This window comes from Lepidochelys olivacea, assembly GCF_965140295.1.
Source record: "Lepidochelys olivacea isolate rLepOli2 genome assembly, chromosome: 8".
In the NCBI taxonomy this organism is placed as follows: Eukaryota; Metazoa; Chordata; order Testudines; family Cheloniidae; genus Lepidochelys; species Lepidochelys olivacea.
The window spans coordinates 45,826,467-45,844,924 of record NC_140418.1 but is presented as its reverse complement, the minus strand read 5'-3'; the positions used below and the strand labels follow the sequence as shown (position 1 = coordinate 45,844,924).

Here is an 18,458-nt window from a genome sequence, read left to right as displayed (position 1 = left end):
TGGGACAAGTTAACTTGAACATTGTGTTAATGGAAGGATTTTTAAAATGGTAATTTCCTGGGTTTTAAAGGGGGAAAAAAGAAGCTAAAGCATGACTGATTTCAGCTTTGCTTCCACATCAAAATCATATACACTGTTTATAGCAGCCCCATGCCAAACCCCTGTAACTGTGTATTCATACACTCCATACTCCCGCATAACTCCAGTACCACCAGTCCCAAGTATTCAAAAACCATGAGATTTTAAAACATGTGCGTACATTATTCCCTGTCTGATTTCTGATTTGAGCCTTTAGGGGTTTGAGCCTCCTCCCAATTGATTTATCATTTCCAGTTCAAATTTCAAGCTCAGATGCCCTCACAGTAATGCAGTCCTCACTGCTGGGTGCTCAGAGAAGGAACTCCACTTACCGTCTCGTAACTCTCTGGGCAGAAGAACTGTCATTTTTTGCTTCTCCATCCCCACTCCCATGCCAACAATCTGCCAGCCCCTTGCCATCTTCCTTTCCGCCCACCCAGTTTGCTGCTCCCTTCACATTCCCCCTCTGCTCCTACACAGCCTCCCACCCCGTACATTCATCTGCTCCCATATTTTCCTTCCTTTTCTGTGTGTGTGTGTGTGTGTGTGTATGAGAGAAAGAGAGAGAGCGTGTGAATAGGGGAGAGGGCATATGGGTCTGTCTATACTGGGGGACTTTTTTAACTGATTTTAAATCTGGTTCTGCAAAACCAGTAAGAGGCATAGTGTAGACCCATTTTAATGAACCAGTTGCAAGGCCCTCTTGTGATTCAGTAAAAGCAGGGCAGGCTGCCAGAAACTGGGTCTACTCTACACCATTGCTCTAATTGGCTTGAAAATCAGTTTAGCTGAACCAGTTTCAAAACTGGTTAGAAAATTCCCCTAGTGTAGACAGGCCTGGTGAGAGAGTGGAGGGAGGCATTTGGGGAGAGAGAATGGAGAGAAATGGTATGAAGAGAGGAGAAAGGAGACAGAGGAGAAACATACAGAGGGACAAATCTGGGGATAAGCAAGAGGCTAAGGGTACTAATTGGATAGTTGCCCTCAAACACTGCTGTGACCTCCTGTGGTCCTGTTAGCTGACAATAGCTGGGAGGATGATTAATTTGCTTAATGATGTACATTTTCAGCAAGAGATTTTTTGCCTCATTAGCTTTTTTAAAAATGTACTGATTAGTAAAAGGAAGTGGTTTTTATTTTTAGCAACTCTCGGCTTTAAAAAGGAAAGTGAAGGCAAACAATAGTGAATACCGTTTGCCAGGAATGCAGATGGGAAGCCAAAGGTGTGTTTTGTCTTCTGTATTTAATTAATAGCATAACGTTTGTCATGAAGACCCTGTGCCTAGAGAAGGGGTGTCCAACATAGGGCCCGTGGCTGGATCCAGTCCACTAGCTGTGTATGTGTGACCAACATGTCACATTCACATTGTGCAGAATCTCAGATTTCATTTTTTAATGATAGTACGTTTCTAGCCTTCATGGTCATGAAGAAAACCTTCTGAAGGTGAATCGAACGAAACCAATGCAGTGTTGCCTTCCTGAGTCTGCAGACAGCCTGACACAATGTGAAACCTTCTGTCCCCTATTAATCTCATACGAGTGTCAATTAAAATGACTTAAACAATTCAATGTCTCACCTAATTAATTTCCTGCCATTGCAGGGGCTTCAAGCATAGGTGGCACCTCGGTCTCTCCTGTTCTCTGCCTGTGGCACACAACAGCTCCTGAGTCCTCCTGAGGACTGAAAGGCATTAGTATGATTTAAGTTATTGGGCTCAATGTAGGGCTTTTTGGGAGAAATGTAATGGCCTGTATTATGCAGTAGGTCGGACCAGATGATCTGATGGTCCCTTCTGGCTTTAAACACTATGTCAGCATTAACTACGGCATTGATGATCATCTTAGTGGCTGTAGTGGGGAGACAGCTAGGAGTGAGAATTGGGAATTGTATTCATTCCTTGCAGCAGAGGTTCTGAAGATCTCATTAGCCCTCTCTGTACTCACATGCTCAATCCAGGCAGCACATGCCTGGCTCCAGCCAAACCAGCCTCACATGACTATGCAAGGCAGTGGGGAATCCTTACTGACTTGGGCGATCCTATTGGAACTAGGGACAGACTAGCCCTAAATGTGTTTATCCATCTGTGTGCCGATTACATTCTCCTTCCCTCATCATTTTGTGGTGATTTTCACTCCCTCCATTGTCTCTGCTCTCCTCTTCTTGTTCTTCTTCTGCCCCTGGGCTTCAAGTCCTGCCCTATTCCTTGCTCCTTTCATCTGCATCATCCTTCATCATCCTCTTTCCATCTTTTCTGGTCTCTTGTATTCTTTTTCCCCAGTCCCAAGTCTCTTCTCTCTTCCCTGCTGACCTCCTCCCCCCAGAGGTCCTCTTGCTTCTGAACTGCAGGCCCAGAACCACCACTGTTGCTGTTGTTCCTTTCTGCAGCTTTGGCAGGGGCCAGGAGGGAGCATCTGAGAAGTGGAGATGCTGATGTGTGAGCTGGGAAAACAGGAGAGGAATCTCTGGCTGTGGAGACATCCCAGGGTTTTATTAAACAGGGAGAAAATCTTCTTTTCAGTAAAACAGGCAAGGATGCTAGGACTGTCTTTCAATTAGGACAAGCCTGGGAAAATGGGTTTCAGTTCCCCCTAAGATTGAATATAGTGACTTATAGAAGAAGTGACTTTTGTTCCCCACCTAAAGAAAAAAAATCTGTCTAACCTCTTTCCACTTTACAGTCTAAAATAAGCCTGGTCCACAAAGAGACTTGAATCCACATTACCAGTGAAACCTGGCTGAAGAACTGTTTCAATATTTTCTTTCTAAAAAGGTGTGAACACAGTTTCCAATCACAGTGTAGTCTGAGTCCAAGAGGCCGGGAATATAATGAACACTTGCCAATTTTATAGAAAAAAGTAAATAAAAAGCTGTTTACACCTCCAGACCAACAGGAATGTATTGTAAAATACATCCACTTTTGTAAGTGCTCTGTGATGGTCATGGACAGACGTGAATGTAAGATGTAAGTGGAAATAAAAGCCTTTTATTTAGAACTATCCTGGCTTTTCTTCTTAGTCCAGCGATGATCTTAAAGCAGGGCCTCCCACTGTAATTACAGCTATGCTTCACTGAAAGCATATTTTGTGGACTATGTCTCTAGAATGATAGCAGTTCTGAAAAGGCAGATGCTTGAAGAGTTCCCATATGGTTCTGATCGAGTTTTAAGTCTAGACTTGCTTTATTTAGTGACTTTTGCTCTGCATTTGTCTAGCTAAAGCTATTCGGAGCTCTCTTAAAACTGAAAAAAAATACTGTGTGCTCTTTAGATTAAAAATAAAATAAACCTTTTTTATTTTTTAATTTTTGGGTGGAAGTAGAAGTTAAGCCCTCGTATAAAACCCCACTGAAATCTTCAAAGGAGGAGTCACTCCAGAAACATCAGGGAGTTATTAAATAGGATTTCATTGGTAAATTCTTTATGTTCTGCTTAATGTATGCTAGTTAGAAGTTCTGATTCTTTCTGCAGACTCGTTTACTCAATCCTAGGAACGTATGCTCCCCTGCTCCTTTAGCAATAACTTTTACAAATACAGCATTTCCCTTTCAGAAAATGGACCCAGCAGGCCATTAGCTAAAGGGGGCCAGGTTCTGGGGGTCTGCCCCAAAAGTTGAAACTTCAGTGAAAAGATTTGAAGCAACAGCTAAATAGGAATCACTGTAGAAATGACATTTTTATCTAAAAGGACTGTCTGATTCTGAATCTGCCCAGAAATCAACCTTTTGGACCCTGTGAACAGCTAACGCAGTGAATCCGGTCCCAGAATATGAGAGAGTCTGATGAAAGCAGAAAAACTGTGGGCTCTGCTGTCTCTACCAATATCATCTCTTGGCTTCAGACTAAACATTTAATTGGGCTTAGTCACATATTTACTCATTGACATGGCAGCTAGCACAGCACACAGATCGTTTGGGTTTGTTTTTCTCTAATTTTCTTTTGATCTGAATGAGTTCAGAAGATTACAGCTCCCCCTGCTGCTGGTTGTAGTCTATAGATCACTGTAGTTTTAAGGGAACATTTGTGTAACCTTTGCTCACACTTCACACTAAAAAACCAGGGATTTTTACAGGCTGAAACCCATTGTTTCCTCAGAACTTTATTTTTCAGCTGATTTAGTCCGACTGAAATAAGAAGGTGGCCTTAAGAAAGATGATCCTATGGGCTCAGCCAGCTGTATTTATCAGGAATAATCCAGGACCTGGCTCTCTGCTCCGTTACACCAGTGTAACCGATTGCTGAAATTCCTTCCATTGTAAGCTCCAGGCCTAAAGTGAGGGAAGAGGAAAGAAGGCCTGTGTTGCAGGCCTGTCCTCCTGTGCTAGCAGTCCAGATTCCTTCAAACTAAGAAGGTGAAAACCTACTGAAAGCCAAAAAGTGGGCCTACACTCGCTATGCCCCTGGCCAAGGAAATCTGGGTGAGTGATAGGTAGGCTTAGCAGAATTAGATTGTTTTTTTTTTATCATGTTGATGGATTATATTGATATTTATTTTTAAGCATTTTTATCTATGTAAATTTTCACAGTTGTGGGAAATTATGTGTGGGGTCAGAGGGTAATTATTCACTGACAGTAGGTGCTGAGATTCAAAATGTTAAAACCATCAAAACAGAAATGTCAGCATCCCATGTCGACATGTACAAAATAACTCAACTGAGTTTCCTTAACTCAAACTCTGAAGTTCTCAAGCAGCATTTTCCTTACTTTGCCCATCTGTAAATTTCTGTTGTTATTGAAGGAAATAATTTTTCTTTGGTTTGTGTGTGTCTGGGGAAATCAACATTTACCAACTTTTCCTGATTAAAAATCTAATCCTTCCAAGTCTAGTGATCAGCAGCTTCCAGGCCTGCCCTTTTCGCTCCCTCCCTCTTCAACTGGTGTAAATCTTTGTAGCTCCACCGCAGTCAATAGAGCTAGGGCAATTTACACCAGATGAGCATCTGGTCCTCTCTCTATAGTGCATGCTGGCATCAGGAACAAAAGCTACAGATGCCAGCATTCAGGTTCCCTGCCTCTGGGAGGCTGCTAGACTAGGAGTTGCCTCGCATAACTGCTATGTTCAGTGGCTTGTGGAACCAGAGGGACTTCTCTAGGGTGGAGCACTGCATTGTAGGACAGTCGTGGAAGGAATAAGGCTACGTAGCGCTTTAGTGTATATAAACGGGATGTAGAACAAGACAACCAAACTAATTTCACTGAAACCGAAACCAAATTGAAACTCAGGCCTCTCTATCTTACTGTGCCAGCTAGTTTCTGACCAACCTAGTCTAAATGTAAATTTGAACACAAGAATTTGGAAGTATGATATTTGGATTCAACGTACTGTATCGTTCAAGTTTGTGCTGAAATACATTGCTGGTCTTATCTTTCACATTTACTATGAAGAAGCTGTATGAATTCTCTCGTTTGTAAATTGTACACACATTAGTTGGTGTTTTCAGTAAGCACTAAGCAATGCAACATGATGTACTTCAACAAAGGAACAGTTTAATGTAATCCAGCACAAATGCAGAGCCTTACAAGTTGGTCTTTACAAAACTACCAATTTTGTAATCTGAGCTAACAAACTAACACTGAAGCTAGCCGAGTAGTATTCTTCTATTAGAAAAATACACCATGAAGAAATTGCTGTTTAGGGATTTTATTTTAGCTTGTTGATTTCCACTAGGATATCAATTGGAGTCTGCCCCATTTGTGTTGTGTGTTAGGGATTAAGATTCTCATTTCTCCACAGGGCAGTGTATTGAAATACAAGCTACACTTAAAACAAAACAAAGCTTTTCAAGCATAAACGTGCTTCAAATATTGAGTCCCAGTTCAAATAATACTAACACTCATGCTTTTTATCTTCAAAGCACTTTTAGTGCCAGGAGGCCAGCTTCCAGTGAGGTCATTGGCAAAACTCACATTAGGTTCAGTAGAAGCAGAATTGGGCCCATTTTTCCCAAAAGTCCCCCCTGTGAGGTAGGGAAGCAGTCAGAGATGAAGTGAGCTGTAGCTCACGAAAGCTTATGCTCAAATAAATTGGTTAGTCTCTAAGGTGCCACAAGTCCTCCTTTTCTTTTTGCAAAGACAGACTAACACAGCTGTTACTCTGAAACCAGTCAGAGAGGTTGTGACTTGCTCACTGGGCGTTAATGGCATCACTGCTAGCAATGGATTTAGAACTCAGGAGTTCTTGTGCTCAGACCGCACTCCAGCCCTCTCTCAGAGCAGCTATACAGACTGGCTTGGCTGGGTTCGACTTACATCGATATGGTGTAAGGAAGGCTGGGGTCCTGGCGGGGCAGAGCAGAGACCCTTAGCGGGGGCCGCAAGCAAGGCGATGACTGCCGGGCTGCAGGGGGAGGCCACCCCGCTGCCGAATGACACCTGCCTGGTGACAGAGCCATTCGGCAGCGGGGTGGCCTCCACAGCAGCTGGTGGTTTGGGCTCCTCCTCACAATCCTGGCTGGAGGTCTCTGCTCTGCCCCACCAGGACTACAGCCTTCCCCACACTTTATGCCTGCAGAGATCATTCCCCTGACAGCCTCGCTTCAGAGGGCTCCTTGCACAGCCACGAGACCAGTGACCCCCAAACCCTGCAGGCGCAAGGTATGGGAAAGGCTGGGATCTCATGAGAGTAGAGCCCCCCAGCCAGAACTGCAACGAGGAGGAGGACGACGAGCCCATGGCCGCGGGGAGGCCACTCTGCTGCTGAATGGCTCTGTCCAGTGGTGAGCTGGAGCCAGCTCGCACCGGTTTGCTAGAACCGGTTGTTAAATTTAGAAGCCCTTTTAGAACTGGTTGTTCCATGAGGGACAACCGGTTCTAAAAGGGCTTCTAAATTTAACTGGCCAAAAGGGGCGCCTTAGGCGCCAACTCCATGCGTGCTCCAGTCCTGGAGCACCCAAGGGGAAAATTTGGTGGGTGCAGAGCACCCACCGGCAGCTCCCCAGCCCCAGCTCACCTTTGCCTCCGCCTCCTCCCTGAACACACCACCCTGCTCTGCTTCTCCAGCCCCACACCCGGCTTCCTGCGAATCAGCTGTTCGCGTGGGAAGCTGGGGCAGGCTGAGAAGCAGGCCGCAGCTTCCCACTCAGGCCCAGGGAGGTGGAGGTGAGCTGGAGCGGGCGGGGCACGAGGAGGGCCGCCCACGCCGCAGCAGGTAACTGGGAGGGGAGGCGCATGGGAACTGCTCCCCACCCCAGCTCACCTTCACCACCCTCGGCCTGAGCAGGAAGCCACCGCCTGCCTCTCAGCCCACCCCGGCTTCCTACGCGAACAGCTGATTCGCGGGAAGCCAGGGGAGGGGGCGGAGAAGCAGAGCGGGGCGGCACATTCAGGGGAGGAGGCGGAGGAGGAGTTGAGGTGAGGTGGGGACGGGTGCGGGGTGGGGAGCTGCCGGTGGGTGCTCTGCACCCGCCAAATTTTCCCCTTGGGTGCTCCAGCCCCGGAGCACCCACTGTGTCAGCTCCTAAGGCGCCACTTTTGATGTGATCAGTGGGGGAGCGGCCGTTCCCCCTGCTCCCCCCTAGCTACACTCCCCCGCCCCTAGGAGACAGAGGGACTCTCCAGGTAAGCACCTCCAGGACTCCCCACCTCGCTCCCCAGCAGGTCCCTCTGGCTCTTAGGGGTGGGGTGGGCACCCACTACGGTGGCCCACGAGACCCTCCTGCCCGGTTCTGGGGGCAGTCAGGGGACAGGGGAGGGGGGTGGATGGGGCAGGGGTCCTGGGGGGGGCATCAAGGAACACAGGGGGTTGGATAGGGCAGGAGTCCCGGGGGGCAGGGGTGGGCAACGAACCCCACATGGGGTGAGGAGGGAACCCGTTGTTAAGATTTTGGCAGCTCATCACTGGCTCCGTCCCTGAGCAAGGATGGCCTCTCCTATGGCCGGGGTCTCTCTCGTCTTCTTCACGATCCTGTCATAGAATCATAGAAGATTAGGGTTGGAAGAGACCTCAGGAGGTCATCTAGTCCAATCCCCTGCTCAAAGCAGGACCAACCTCAACTAAATCATCCCAGCCAAGGCTTTGTCAAGCCGGGCCTTAAAAACCTCTAAGGATGGAGATTCCATCACCTCCCTAGGTAACCCATTCCAGTGCTTCACCACCCTCCTAGTGAAATAGTTTGTCCTAATATCCAACCTAGACCTTCCCCACTGCAACTTGAGACCATTGCTTCTTGTTCTGTCATCTGCCACCACTGAGAACAGCTGAGCTCCATCCTCTTTGGAACCCCCCTTCAGGTAGTTGAAGGCTCCTATCAAATCCCCCCTCATCCTTCTTTTCTGCAGACTAAATAAGCCCGGTTCCCTCAGCCTCTCCTCATAAGTCATGTGCCCCAGCCCCCTAATCATTTTCGTTGCCCTCCGCTGGACTGTCTCCAATTTGTCCACATCCTTTCTGAGAGAGATGGGTCGTCCTTCAGGATAGGTTGTAGATCTGTGCTGCAGTGAAGAAACAGATTGACAGAGCCGGAAGAGTACCCAGAAGTTACCTACTGCAGGACAGGCCCAACAAAGGAAATAACAAAATGCCACTAGCCATCACCTTCAGCCCCCAACTAAAACTTCTCCAGTGCATCATCAAGAATCTACAACCTGTCCTGAAGGACGACCCATCACTCTCACAGAGCTTGGGAGACAGGCCAGTCCTTGCTTACAGACAGCCCCCCAACCTGAAGCAAATACTCACCAGCAACCACACAACAGAACCACTAAGTCAGGAACCTATCCTTGCAACAAAGCCCGTTGCCAACTGTGTCCACATATCTATTCAGGGGACACCATCATAGGGCCTAATCACATCAGCCACACTATCAGAGGCTCGTTCACCTGCTCATCTACCAATGTGATATATGCCATCATGTGCCAGCAATGCCCCTCTGCCATGTACATTGGCCAAACTGGACAGTCTCTACGTAAAAGAATAAATTGACACAAATCAGACATCAAGAATTATAACATTCAAAAACCAGTCGGAGAACACTTCAATCTCTTTGGTCACTCGATTACAGACCTAAAAGTGGCAATTCTTCAACAAAAAAACTTCAGAAACAGACTCCAATGAGAGACTGCTGAATTGGAATTAATTTGCAAACTGGATACAATTAACTTAGGCTTGAATAGAGACTGGGAGTAGATGGGTCATTACACAAAGTAAAACTATTTCCCCTTGTTTATTCCCCACCCCCACCCCGCACTGTTTCTCACACGTTCTAGTCAACTGCTGGAAATGGCCCACCTTGATTATCACTACAAAAGGTTTCCCTGGCCCCCGCTCTCCCGCTGGTAATAGCTCACCTTACCTGATCACTCTCCTTACAGTGTGTATGGTAACACCAATTGTTTCATGTTCTCTGTGTATATAAATCTCCCCACTGTATTTTCCACTGAATGCATCCGATGAAGTGAGCTGTAGCTCACAAAAGCTTATGCTTAAATAAATTTGTTAGTCTCTAAGGTGCCACAAGTTCTCCTTTTCTTTTTGCGGATACAGACTAACACGGCTGTTACTCTGAAACCTGTCTTTACACAAGTGCTCCCATTGCGTTCAAGTAAGAGAAACTTCATTCTGCATTGAAACTAGACCTACGAGTGAGCTAGCCACTAGGGGGAATGCCAGTGGCATGAAATGCCTTGGAAGCAGAATCATTCATTTTATAAGGGCAGTCATGAACATGTAGACCTACGCACATGCTTCAGTTACTCCATGGAAATAGCTTATTCACTTCAGTGGGGTTAAATGTGGTTAAAGTTAAGCACAACAGCAGTAAAAGGAGAAAATGTCTCTTGGAGTAAAGGACTGAGCTATACTTGAGCTCCAAACTGATATGTATCTGCGTTCACACACGGTCTCATACTTATGATTCCCACCAAAACTTCTTAAGTCAAGAAGTGAACAGGTCTTGGCCTCACTGGGCCCTGTGACATTGAACCCACTCAGTAGTCTTTTCCCAGCTCACCATTCTTGCCACGTTACTGCAGGAGAACTGGGAACTAACAAGCTCATGATCCCAGTGTTAGTAGCGAAGGTCAGTATTTTCAAAAGTTGCTTCTAAGCTCTAATTGAAGCAAATGGGAGCTTTGGGTTTACAACGCCTTCTGGAAATCAGGCCCAAGATTCCTCAAATTGGGCATCGCAATCCACAGCCACTTTTGAAAACTTGGCTCTAATTCCATTCTGTGCCTTTCTAAGCTGGGAGGGACACCTGACCAGTCGACCTCTGAACCTTTGAAACAGAGAACGAACTGTTGGCCATTCCAGGGGGAGTATCTGTACTGCACATGGAGCTGTTCAGTGAACATTTTACCTTCTTACCGGTTGCAAATGCTTATGGGCTGTCCTGTTCCATTGTAATTGGAAGTAGAAATGCGACATATAGCTGTGTGTGCATGGTAACACAGGAATAGCAAAATTTTGCAGCAGTGAAAAGGTTACAGATTCATACTCAATGTTTCTGCTTGTTTCCTCTTTCTCTTTTTCTCTCTTTCTCTCTCTAGCCGAAGACCACCCCCTTCACCCACTCGACCCACTGTAATTCGTCCGTTAGATTCATCCCTGTTAGATTAAGTGACGTTTCTGGCATGTCATTAATTGCTAACCAAATGTATGGAAGCAACTCGCTTGATAACTGTTGCAATAACCAAGGTATAGTCGCATGTATGGACATCTGTAGGCAAGTAACTGATTTTACTAATATACTCTGTCCATTCTGTATTGCTTATGAGGTCTGAAATGTCATGGGAAGGTCTGTGATGCCTTGACTTTCCCTCTTGCAAACAGCTGATTTCTTAGCTAGTATATTGACATATATATTAATGCAGGCACTTGAGTGTTCCCAGTTCTATACAATCAAACAGGGGCTTGCTGTATTGTGTGTTGTGTTGACCGAGTGCTTAGAGTTTGCCTCTTCCCCATTTCAAAGGGACATCTTGTTTTTATAAGTAGCTTCCATGTTTCTGCATCAGATTGTTTAAAGAAAGGCTTCCTATAATTTGGGATTATAGTTATACACATTTCCTTCCTTAAATGCCAATTGGGCTGAGAGAAACAATGTTGTCTGTAATTAAAATCTCCTGAACGCCCCATAATTACACATGTCCTCATGTCTCTTTCACAAGCCTGCTGGATGGTTACTTTCACGATAATTTCTCAACATCAGAAGCCTCTAGTTTATGAAGGACGTTGCTAAGGAAAATAAGGCCATATATGGTGTGATGGGCTCCACTCTTTGTGTCCCTCTTTACAGGCCAAGGGGCAGTCAGTCTTCTCTTTTAGTAACTGGTAAGAGCCAGATTCTGATCCCCTTGCTCACATTGGGTAGTATTTCCTCATATGAGCATTCCTACCAAACTTGATGGGAGCATGAGTGTAAACATAACACACCATGAGTAAGGCGTCAGAGTCTGGAGTAAGTGGGTGGTATATTTGGCATTTCAGTGTGAGAAACTGGAACAGATTGGATATGTGAATGTCTGTAACTGAGCCACCAATTCCTTACCCACTATTTGAATGATATTTTGACCAAAGTCACAGAGTTCAGATCTGAATTTGGATCTGAGCTTTCTCGGTAGCAAGTGCTGTTTGGATCGAGGATTTTGTTTGAAGCTGATCTCTCTTTTCAACCATTATTAAAACCCTCAGACAAAATTACACTGTGTAATGATTTTGCATTTTCATTCATTGAAATCCCCTGTGGCTTGGTATGATAGTCCCTTTATCCAACTAAAACAAGTGAGAAGTGATCAGCTATATATCCTGGAGATGTGTTATTTTAAATAGATCAGGAAATTTCCCTCCCTGGTGTACAACAAATGAAGTGGACAGAATTAAACTAATTTGGCCTGATGTCTTCAGAAAGTATTTGTTGTTAGTTTATTATAGTTACAATTCCTAAGGGAAGGCAGTTGGTGGTTATGATGGCCATCACTGTAATGAATCAATCTAATGAATTCATGTATTGAAGCTGTATGTGGTACTACAGTACACAGTATCTCAATGGTTGGGAGGGATCCTATCAGAACCACAACCAGTGGGAATTTTGCCTGTTAAATATTCCCAGACTGTTGATTTAAATAATAGCTGTGTCCACCACTGAAGCAAATTGTGTTTCTGTTACATAAGAGAGTTTAACTTGGGAAAGCAGCGTGATTTTTATATTAGTTTAATTTCCTGTCAACCTTATTCTCAGCACACGCACCTGTAGAGTCTAGAGGTCAGTGTTTTAAGCACTGCAAAGATGGACTTTGACACGTTGGTGATCTTAGTGAATTGCTAAAATGGCCAATGTTAATTTGAAGAACATGCTAAAATACTGAACAACAAACTTATAAAATCATCTTTAAAGTAAAAAGAAATTGCACCTTCTAAATTCAGTTGTGCTGTTTTGAATTATGGGAAAGTAAAAGATTACATTTCAATGATGTTTCTATGCTTTCCACTCTTTAGTATTCTGTAATTTAATACGTAACATGTTATTTATTATAGGTATTTATATGGTACTATACCAGTAGGTGTATGCTTTACAGGCAAAACTTCTGTATTTATTATCTCCAAGTTTTAATTTGCAACCAACTTCTATTATAAAGCCCTATTTTAGCACCCTTTTAATTTTGACTTTGGAAACTGATTTGGCAAAAAAAATTGAAATTTTTTTTCAAAAAGCACAGGAGAAAGTGTCTAGTTAAATCTGCTTGAGACAGCTACATTTTAAAGAAAATAGACTGAACTTAAGCCAAGTTATTAATAATTTTTTGTTGTGGATAAATCTTAAAGTGCCCACACATTGCCTGATTCTGAGTTCATGTACGCTGTTGTCAAGCTATAGTAACTCCACTGAAGTCATTGGAGTTACAGCAGAGTAAATTCTGCATAACCGAGATCAGAATCAGGCCCATAACATATTGGGCCTAATTCTCAATTGCCCTGTATTTTTGTAGTCATTTACTTCAGTGCAAAGTGGGTATAAAGAAATCAGAATGGGATAGCATCTGACACACAGTTTGCACTGTAGTAAATGGCTACAAAAGGTGAAGAGAATTGGGCTCGTTTTTATCAGTCACTAAGAAATGCATATTTCATCACAGTGCAGCAACCTTAAATCTGACCCAAAATAAAGAGTATTCTTTCATCAGTGATCTCAAAATATAAACAATACAAAACTATTCTGGAAGGAAACACAGCATTTAAATATGTGCGCATTAATCAGCCTCAAGTGCAAATCCACATACTCTGATAATTTTACCTTAAGTTGATAGTTATGCATTTTTCGGAGTAAACTACGTTTCTCAAGAAAAAGCAATTCTAAATACTTTACCAAAAAAGTCTACCGAAAAAGTCTACCGCCAGCTGATACAGATTCATCTTATAATCATAGTTCATGTTTGTCAGCATGGCAATCTGTGGAACTGCACTCTTCATTCCTACTCACCCTGATTACGTTTAGTTCCTCTTCTCCCCGCCACCCCCTCAAGTTCTTACCAGAAACATTCCTGGCAGCAGCTCACTCCACGCTGGAAGGACAGCTGGGCAACTCGCCAGTACTTCTGCCTAGATCTTCCAGTAGGGGAGTGGCTGACTGAGAAAGGTAGCCTTTCCCTCCACAGACAATGGCGTGCTAAGAACTGAGATCCCATATCCCAGACACACAGCCAGGGACTGTTCACCCTTCATTAGACTGTCTCTAGAAAAGCTCAGAAGACTGACTGTAGAGGATGATTCTTTTCCTGCAGTTAACTTAATAGGAATGAAGGGCTGGGGGAGTTTGTCTGGCTGTGTGTGTGGAAAGATGGATCAAGGACTTCTCATGTTAGTGATCTCCAATCTCCATTCCATTCCTTGGTGAGCAGTGTCCATGTGGTTGGATGACCACTTCTAGTTTGGCTTCAGGCTGGTGCTCATCCATTATTTTGTTTAGGCGAAGCCTAGCTCTTAGCATGGATAGTGTATTGTGCCTTGCAAAGTCATGGTTGACCTTGCTAAAGAGGTGTAATGTGCCTGCTTGTGTCATAAGTAGCTCTCAGTCTGTAACCCTACACCTTCCTAAGACAAGGAGTGTCTGTGAAATGAAAAGGAAGGCTTAGCTATAGTAAATATGTATTTACTTCATTGCCTGTCTCATTGCACTTTCTGAATAAGCCTCTTCTAAAAGAGACTTCTGTTCTATTAAGAGAGATGTGTGTGTTTTGTATAATGCCATCTTGTGTTATACTAGAACATAGAAAATATTATACTCGATATTGCAAGCCTCTATTTAAAACTATGTGCATACAGTACAGAGAGATTATTAGATAGATCTATTTGTCTTAAGAACTGAAGACCACTCAATTGAATGCAGACCTGTTTTGCACTGATGGTATTGGTGAGGTGTTTCACCCTCTGCATTGGTTTTACATGAGGCTCATGTCCTGCTTTTGTCTTTGATCCCCCCCATGCCGTGCTCTGCATGTAACACAGTAGAACAGCTTCTTTTTGTAAATGAATATCACTCTGCCTGTCTTTCCTCTTGCTTTATCTCCAGGCGAGTGGATACAGATGGCTTCTCCCGTCCAGAGAGTCCAACGCACTTGCTTGATATGTGATTTGTTCCATGTTGCCGGCTGTTTGTTTTGTTCCCGGTTTGTGTTTTATCCCTCTCTACTTTTCCAGAATGATGTACACAGTGGCGTCGTTTTGTGAGGAGCAAGTGCTCAGATTCTCTCTGAATGTTGCTCTGTATGTTAATTGCCTCGTTAATATGAGCCACAACACCTGCCATTGGTTTTGCAGTATGTAAATGATTACTGGCATGGATTTTTGCACACTGTGACTGGATCTCTGAATCCTCAGTCATTACCGAAGGTCTCATACACCTGCTGTAAAAATGTCGCACTGCATTTCTGAACCTGAAATAAAGGTGAATATTGGCTGGGTGTTTGTTACTTTCTGGATGTGGTCGAGAGCCTCACCTGTCTTTCAACATGATCATGCTACATTCCTTCAGTCTGTTTTGTCTTCTTTTGAAGAGCTCACCTTCTGGCATTACTGATGGGGATTTACCAAGGTGGTGAGTGTCGAAGTTTTGATCAGTAGGTAGAAGCTCTAGATATGCTGCTCCTTGAAAGGGGAGATGAGAGAAGAGCAATCCAAAGGGAGATTCCAATATTAACTGAGTCTGCCACAGTTCTGGGGGAATAAGAGCACAGCAGGGTGCTAGAAACTTGGGTGAATGACTAGAGACTGGCACTAAAATGAGACATTCTGAGTGAAATTCATCACTGAGCTGCAGGACAGCACGAATACTCACAGGCCTGCATGGGACTAGAATAGTGCGTCTGCTGGCTCTGTGCCTCGGGGAATTTCACCCTGAAGGAGTGAGTCTGTATGTTCAGATGCATCAGAACATATCTAGGTTCCCCCCTCCAAGTTAGTACCATCCAACTACTCAGTGCTGAGAGAAGAAATGGTTTCTACAACAAAACAAACAGTAAAAGCATGACAGCTCCTTAGATCAGGAGCTCAGTTACTGAATCACTGGCTCAGTTGGAGGTATCACTCAGAAGCTGTACTTTGATAGGTGCTGGAGAAACCAAAAGTGGGATGATTGCAGCAGCAGAGAAGTTAAAAAATGCCTGTCAGAATTTACAGCAGTTTTGCTGTAACCCTTGTGGATATTTCTTAAGTGGCCTTAATGGCTGTGAATGTCTTTTGTACTCACACAAACATCTCAATAGAAACTTGTCTTCCCCCACATGCCCTGTCTTTAATACACTACAGATCCAAGAGACTTCACTTCAGCATGTGCTGAAAGCACTGCAAGCTTCTCCTCATGATGCGCAACTCATCTCCCCAGCGTGCTGCGAGCCATGCAGAGATCCAGCACGTTGCTGATCATTTCTGATCAGCTTTGGCAGTAGTTTAATAATAATTCCTTCACCCAACTTTAGCCTTCCCCCATTACAGAGGCTTCCCTGTGATCGAAGGATAACTATCTTCTTCATTATAGTCCCATTCCAATTTATCAGAGATTCCTCTGAATGCACTGCTGCGACCCAAAGAGCTGTGAGTGGCTTTTTTAGGGACACTCCATCTCCAATATAGTACATGTCATAATGCAAAGTAATGCACATTGGAAAACATAATCCCAACTATACATATAAAATAATGGGGTCTAAATGAGCTCTTACCACTCAAGAAAGAGATCTTGGAGTCACTGTGGATAGTTCTCTGAAAACATCCACTCAATGTGCAGCGGCAGTCAAAAAAGTGAACAGAACGTTGGGAATCATTAAGAAAGGGATAGATAATGAGACGGAAAATATCATATTGCCTCTATATAAATCCGTGGTACACCTACATCTTGAATACTGCGTGCAGATGTGGTTGCCTCATCTCAAAAAGGATATATTGGAATTGGGAAAGGTTTGAAAAAGGGCAACAAAATGATTAGGTGGTATGGAACGGCTTCCATATGAAGAGAGATTAATAAGACTGGGACTTTTCAACTTGGAAAAGAGACAATTAAGGGGGATATGATGGAGGTCTATAAAATCATGACTGGTGTAGAGAAAGTAAATAAGGAAGTGTTATTTACTCCTTCTCATAACACAAGGACTAGGGGTCATCAAATGAAATTAATAGAGAGCAGGTTTAAAACGAACAAAAGGAAGTATTTCTTCACACAACTCACAGGCGACCTGTGGAACTCTTTGACAGAGGATGTTGTGAAGGCCAAGACTATAACAGGGTTCAAAAAAGAACTAGATAAATTCATGGAGGATAGGTCCATCAAGGTCTATTAGCCAGATGGGCAGGGATGGTGTCCCTAGCCTCTGTTTGCCAGAAGCTGGGAATGGGCGACAGGGGATGGATCACTTGATGATTACCTGTTCTGTTCATTCCCTCTGGGGCATCTGGCATTGGCCAGTGTCGGAAGACAGGATACTGGGCTAGATGGCCTTTGATCTGATCCCGTGAGGCCATTCTTATGTTCTAAGTTAGTGTCCAGGGTGGTAACCCATGTGGTTTTACCATATCTAGTTCCATCAGAATCCCACAAGATGTTCTTGAAGCTTCCCCCATTGAGAAGTGCCTTTTATGCTGAGATGAAATGGACTGTGTCCTTGACCTCTCTGACAGCAGGGTGAGCACTGCATCTCTGCAAAGGGCACAAACTTCAAGGCTGGCTGGAGTGAAGCCCCTCCTACGAATGTTATTTACCACAAGAAAATCAGAAAACCTCTAACCAGGAATCTCCATACTTAGAACTGGACTTGCCTAGTTCCACGGAGCCGGTGGGGTAGATAAGAAATACTGCTGATAGATGGGGAGGCTGGTTTGAGAATTCAGGCTAATGCTAACATTGCAGTTCTTAGTCTGGTTTTCCCCCTCACAGTGCATGTTGTGGACCTTTTTATCTTAACCAGCTTTCTTCTGGCAAGTTTGTTTATGTGCCATGATAATGTATTTTAATCCTTTTTAAAATCCTTTTCCCCTTACACCCACAACCAAATGAATTTGGGGTTCTTTTTTTGTCTTTTATTTAGACGGCTTCCTCCAGCAGTTCCTGGAAGATCATCCTAACATAAACATTTCACCTCCTTTATATTAAACACAATCGGTGTTTGCTTTGGCCAAATTACCTTTAATTTGCAGTAGGCTGTAAATGAAAGATTTTGTTTTCAGATGTCAAGAATAAATCAAACTTCTGGACATAGATTGTTTTATGTGTGCTGGTTTGCTAATGAAGAGACATAACCATGTTTCTTAGATACACCCCATGCGGGCAACTCTTTGGAGTCTGCTGAAGCACTTGCTATCCTTTCTGATCAGCAATGGGATACAGCAGAGAAGGGATGTGCTGCTAGGTTCCATGAAGGCTGTCTGGAGATCTCACATGCATGGACAGCGGGTATAATACTTTAATTCAAGCTGACTGACCCCTGGTTGCGGGGTTTGGTGGGGGATGTTTTTGCTTTATTATGCCCCATGCAGGTTCCAAGGCAGCTTAGGAGGCAGTATGTGCTACTCAGCTTCCCAGGTTCATCAGTAATTTCCCTGGACTCCAGAGAGATTACTTATGAACCCAGGAAGCTGATTAGCGCACACTGCCTCCTCAGAACCTGCATGGGGCGTATCAAAAGCTTCTTCAGGAGGAGAGTGAGACGCTTTTCCCCAGGACTGCTTGGGGTCTGGGGAGAGGAATTGGCCCGGGGCTCCTCTGGCAGAGGGAAGGGGGGCTTCAGCCATGAGGCGGGTCAGGGGGGCTCTGGCCATGGCGGGAGCCATGGCTGGAAGGGGGGAAGCTGGGGGCTAGCCTCCCTGAAGGGGGGCTCCACCCGCCGCCCATGCTCACACACCATGAGATTGTGGCTCAGAAGGGTTCATGGCGGCACAAGAATGCAGAGAGCAGATGAACGTCT

General features: G+C 44.4%; 1 protein-coding gene across 4 annotated transcripts in view; it reads left to right on the top strand.

Annotated features, from left to right (window-relative positions):
* DNM3 (dynamin 3) overlaps positions 1-17,735 on the top strand; it is a 304,267-nt gene extending 286,532 nt beyond the window's left edge. For 2 of the 4 annotated variants that reach the window (XM_084637834.1, XM_084637825.1), the window contains 2 exons: positions 10,560-10,707; positions 14,579-14,969. In XM_084637834.1, the coding sequence (XP_084493960.1) occupies positions 10,560-10,629 (70 nt within the window). In that variant the 3' untranslated portion in view covers positions 10,630-10,707; positions 14,579-14,969. Of the gene's footprint in view, positions 1-10,559; positions 10,708-14,578; positions 14,970-17,582 lie in introns of those variants that run through there. The other 2 variants (XM_084637835.1, XM_084637833.1) reach the window with 2 other exon arrangements.
* The last annotated feature ends 723 nt before the right edge of the window (positions 17,736-18,458 follow it).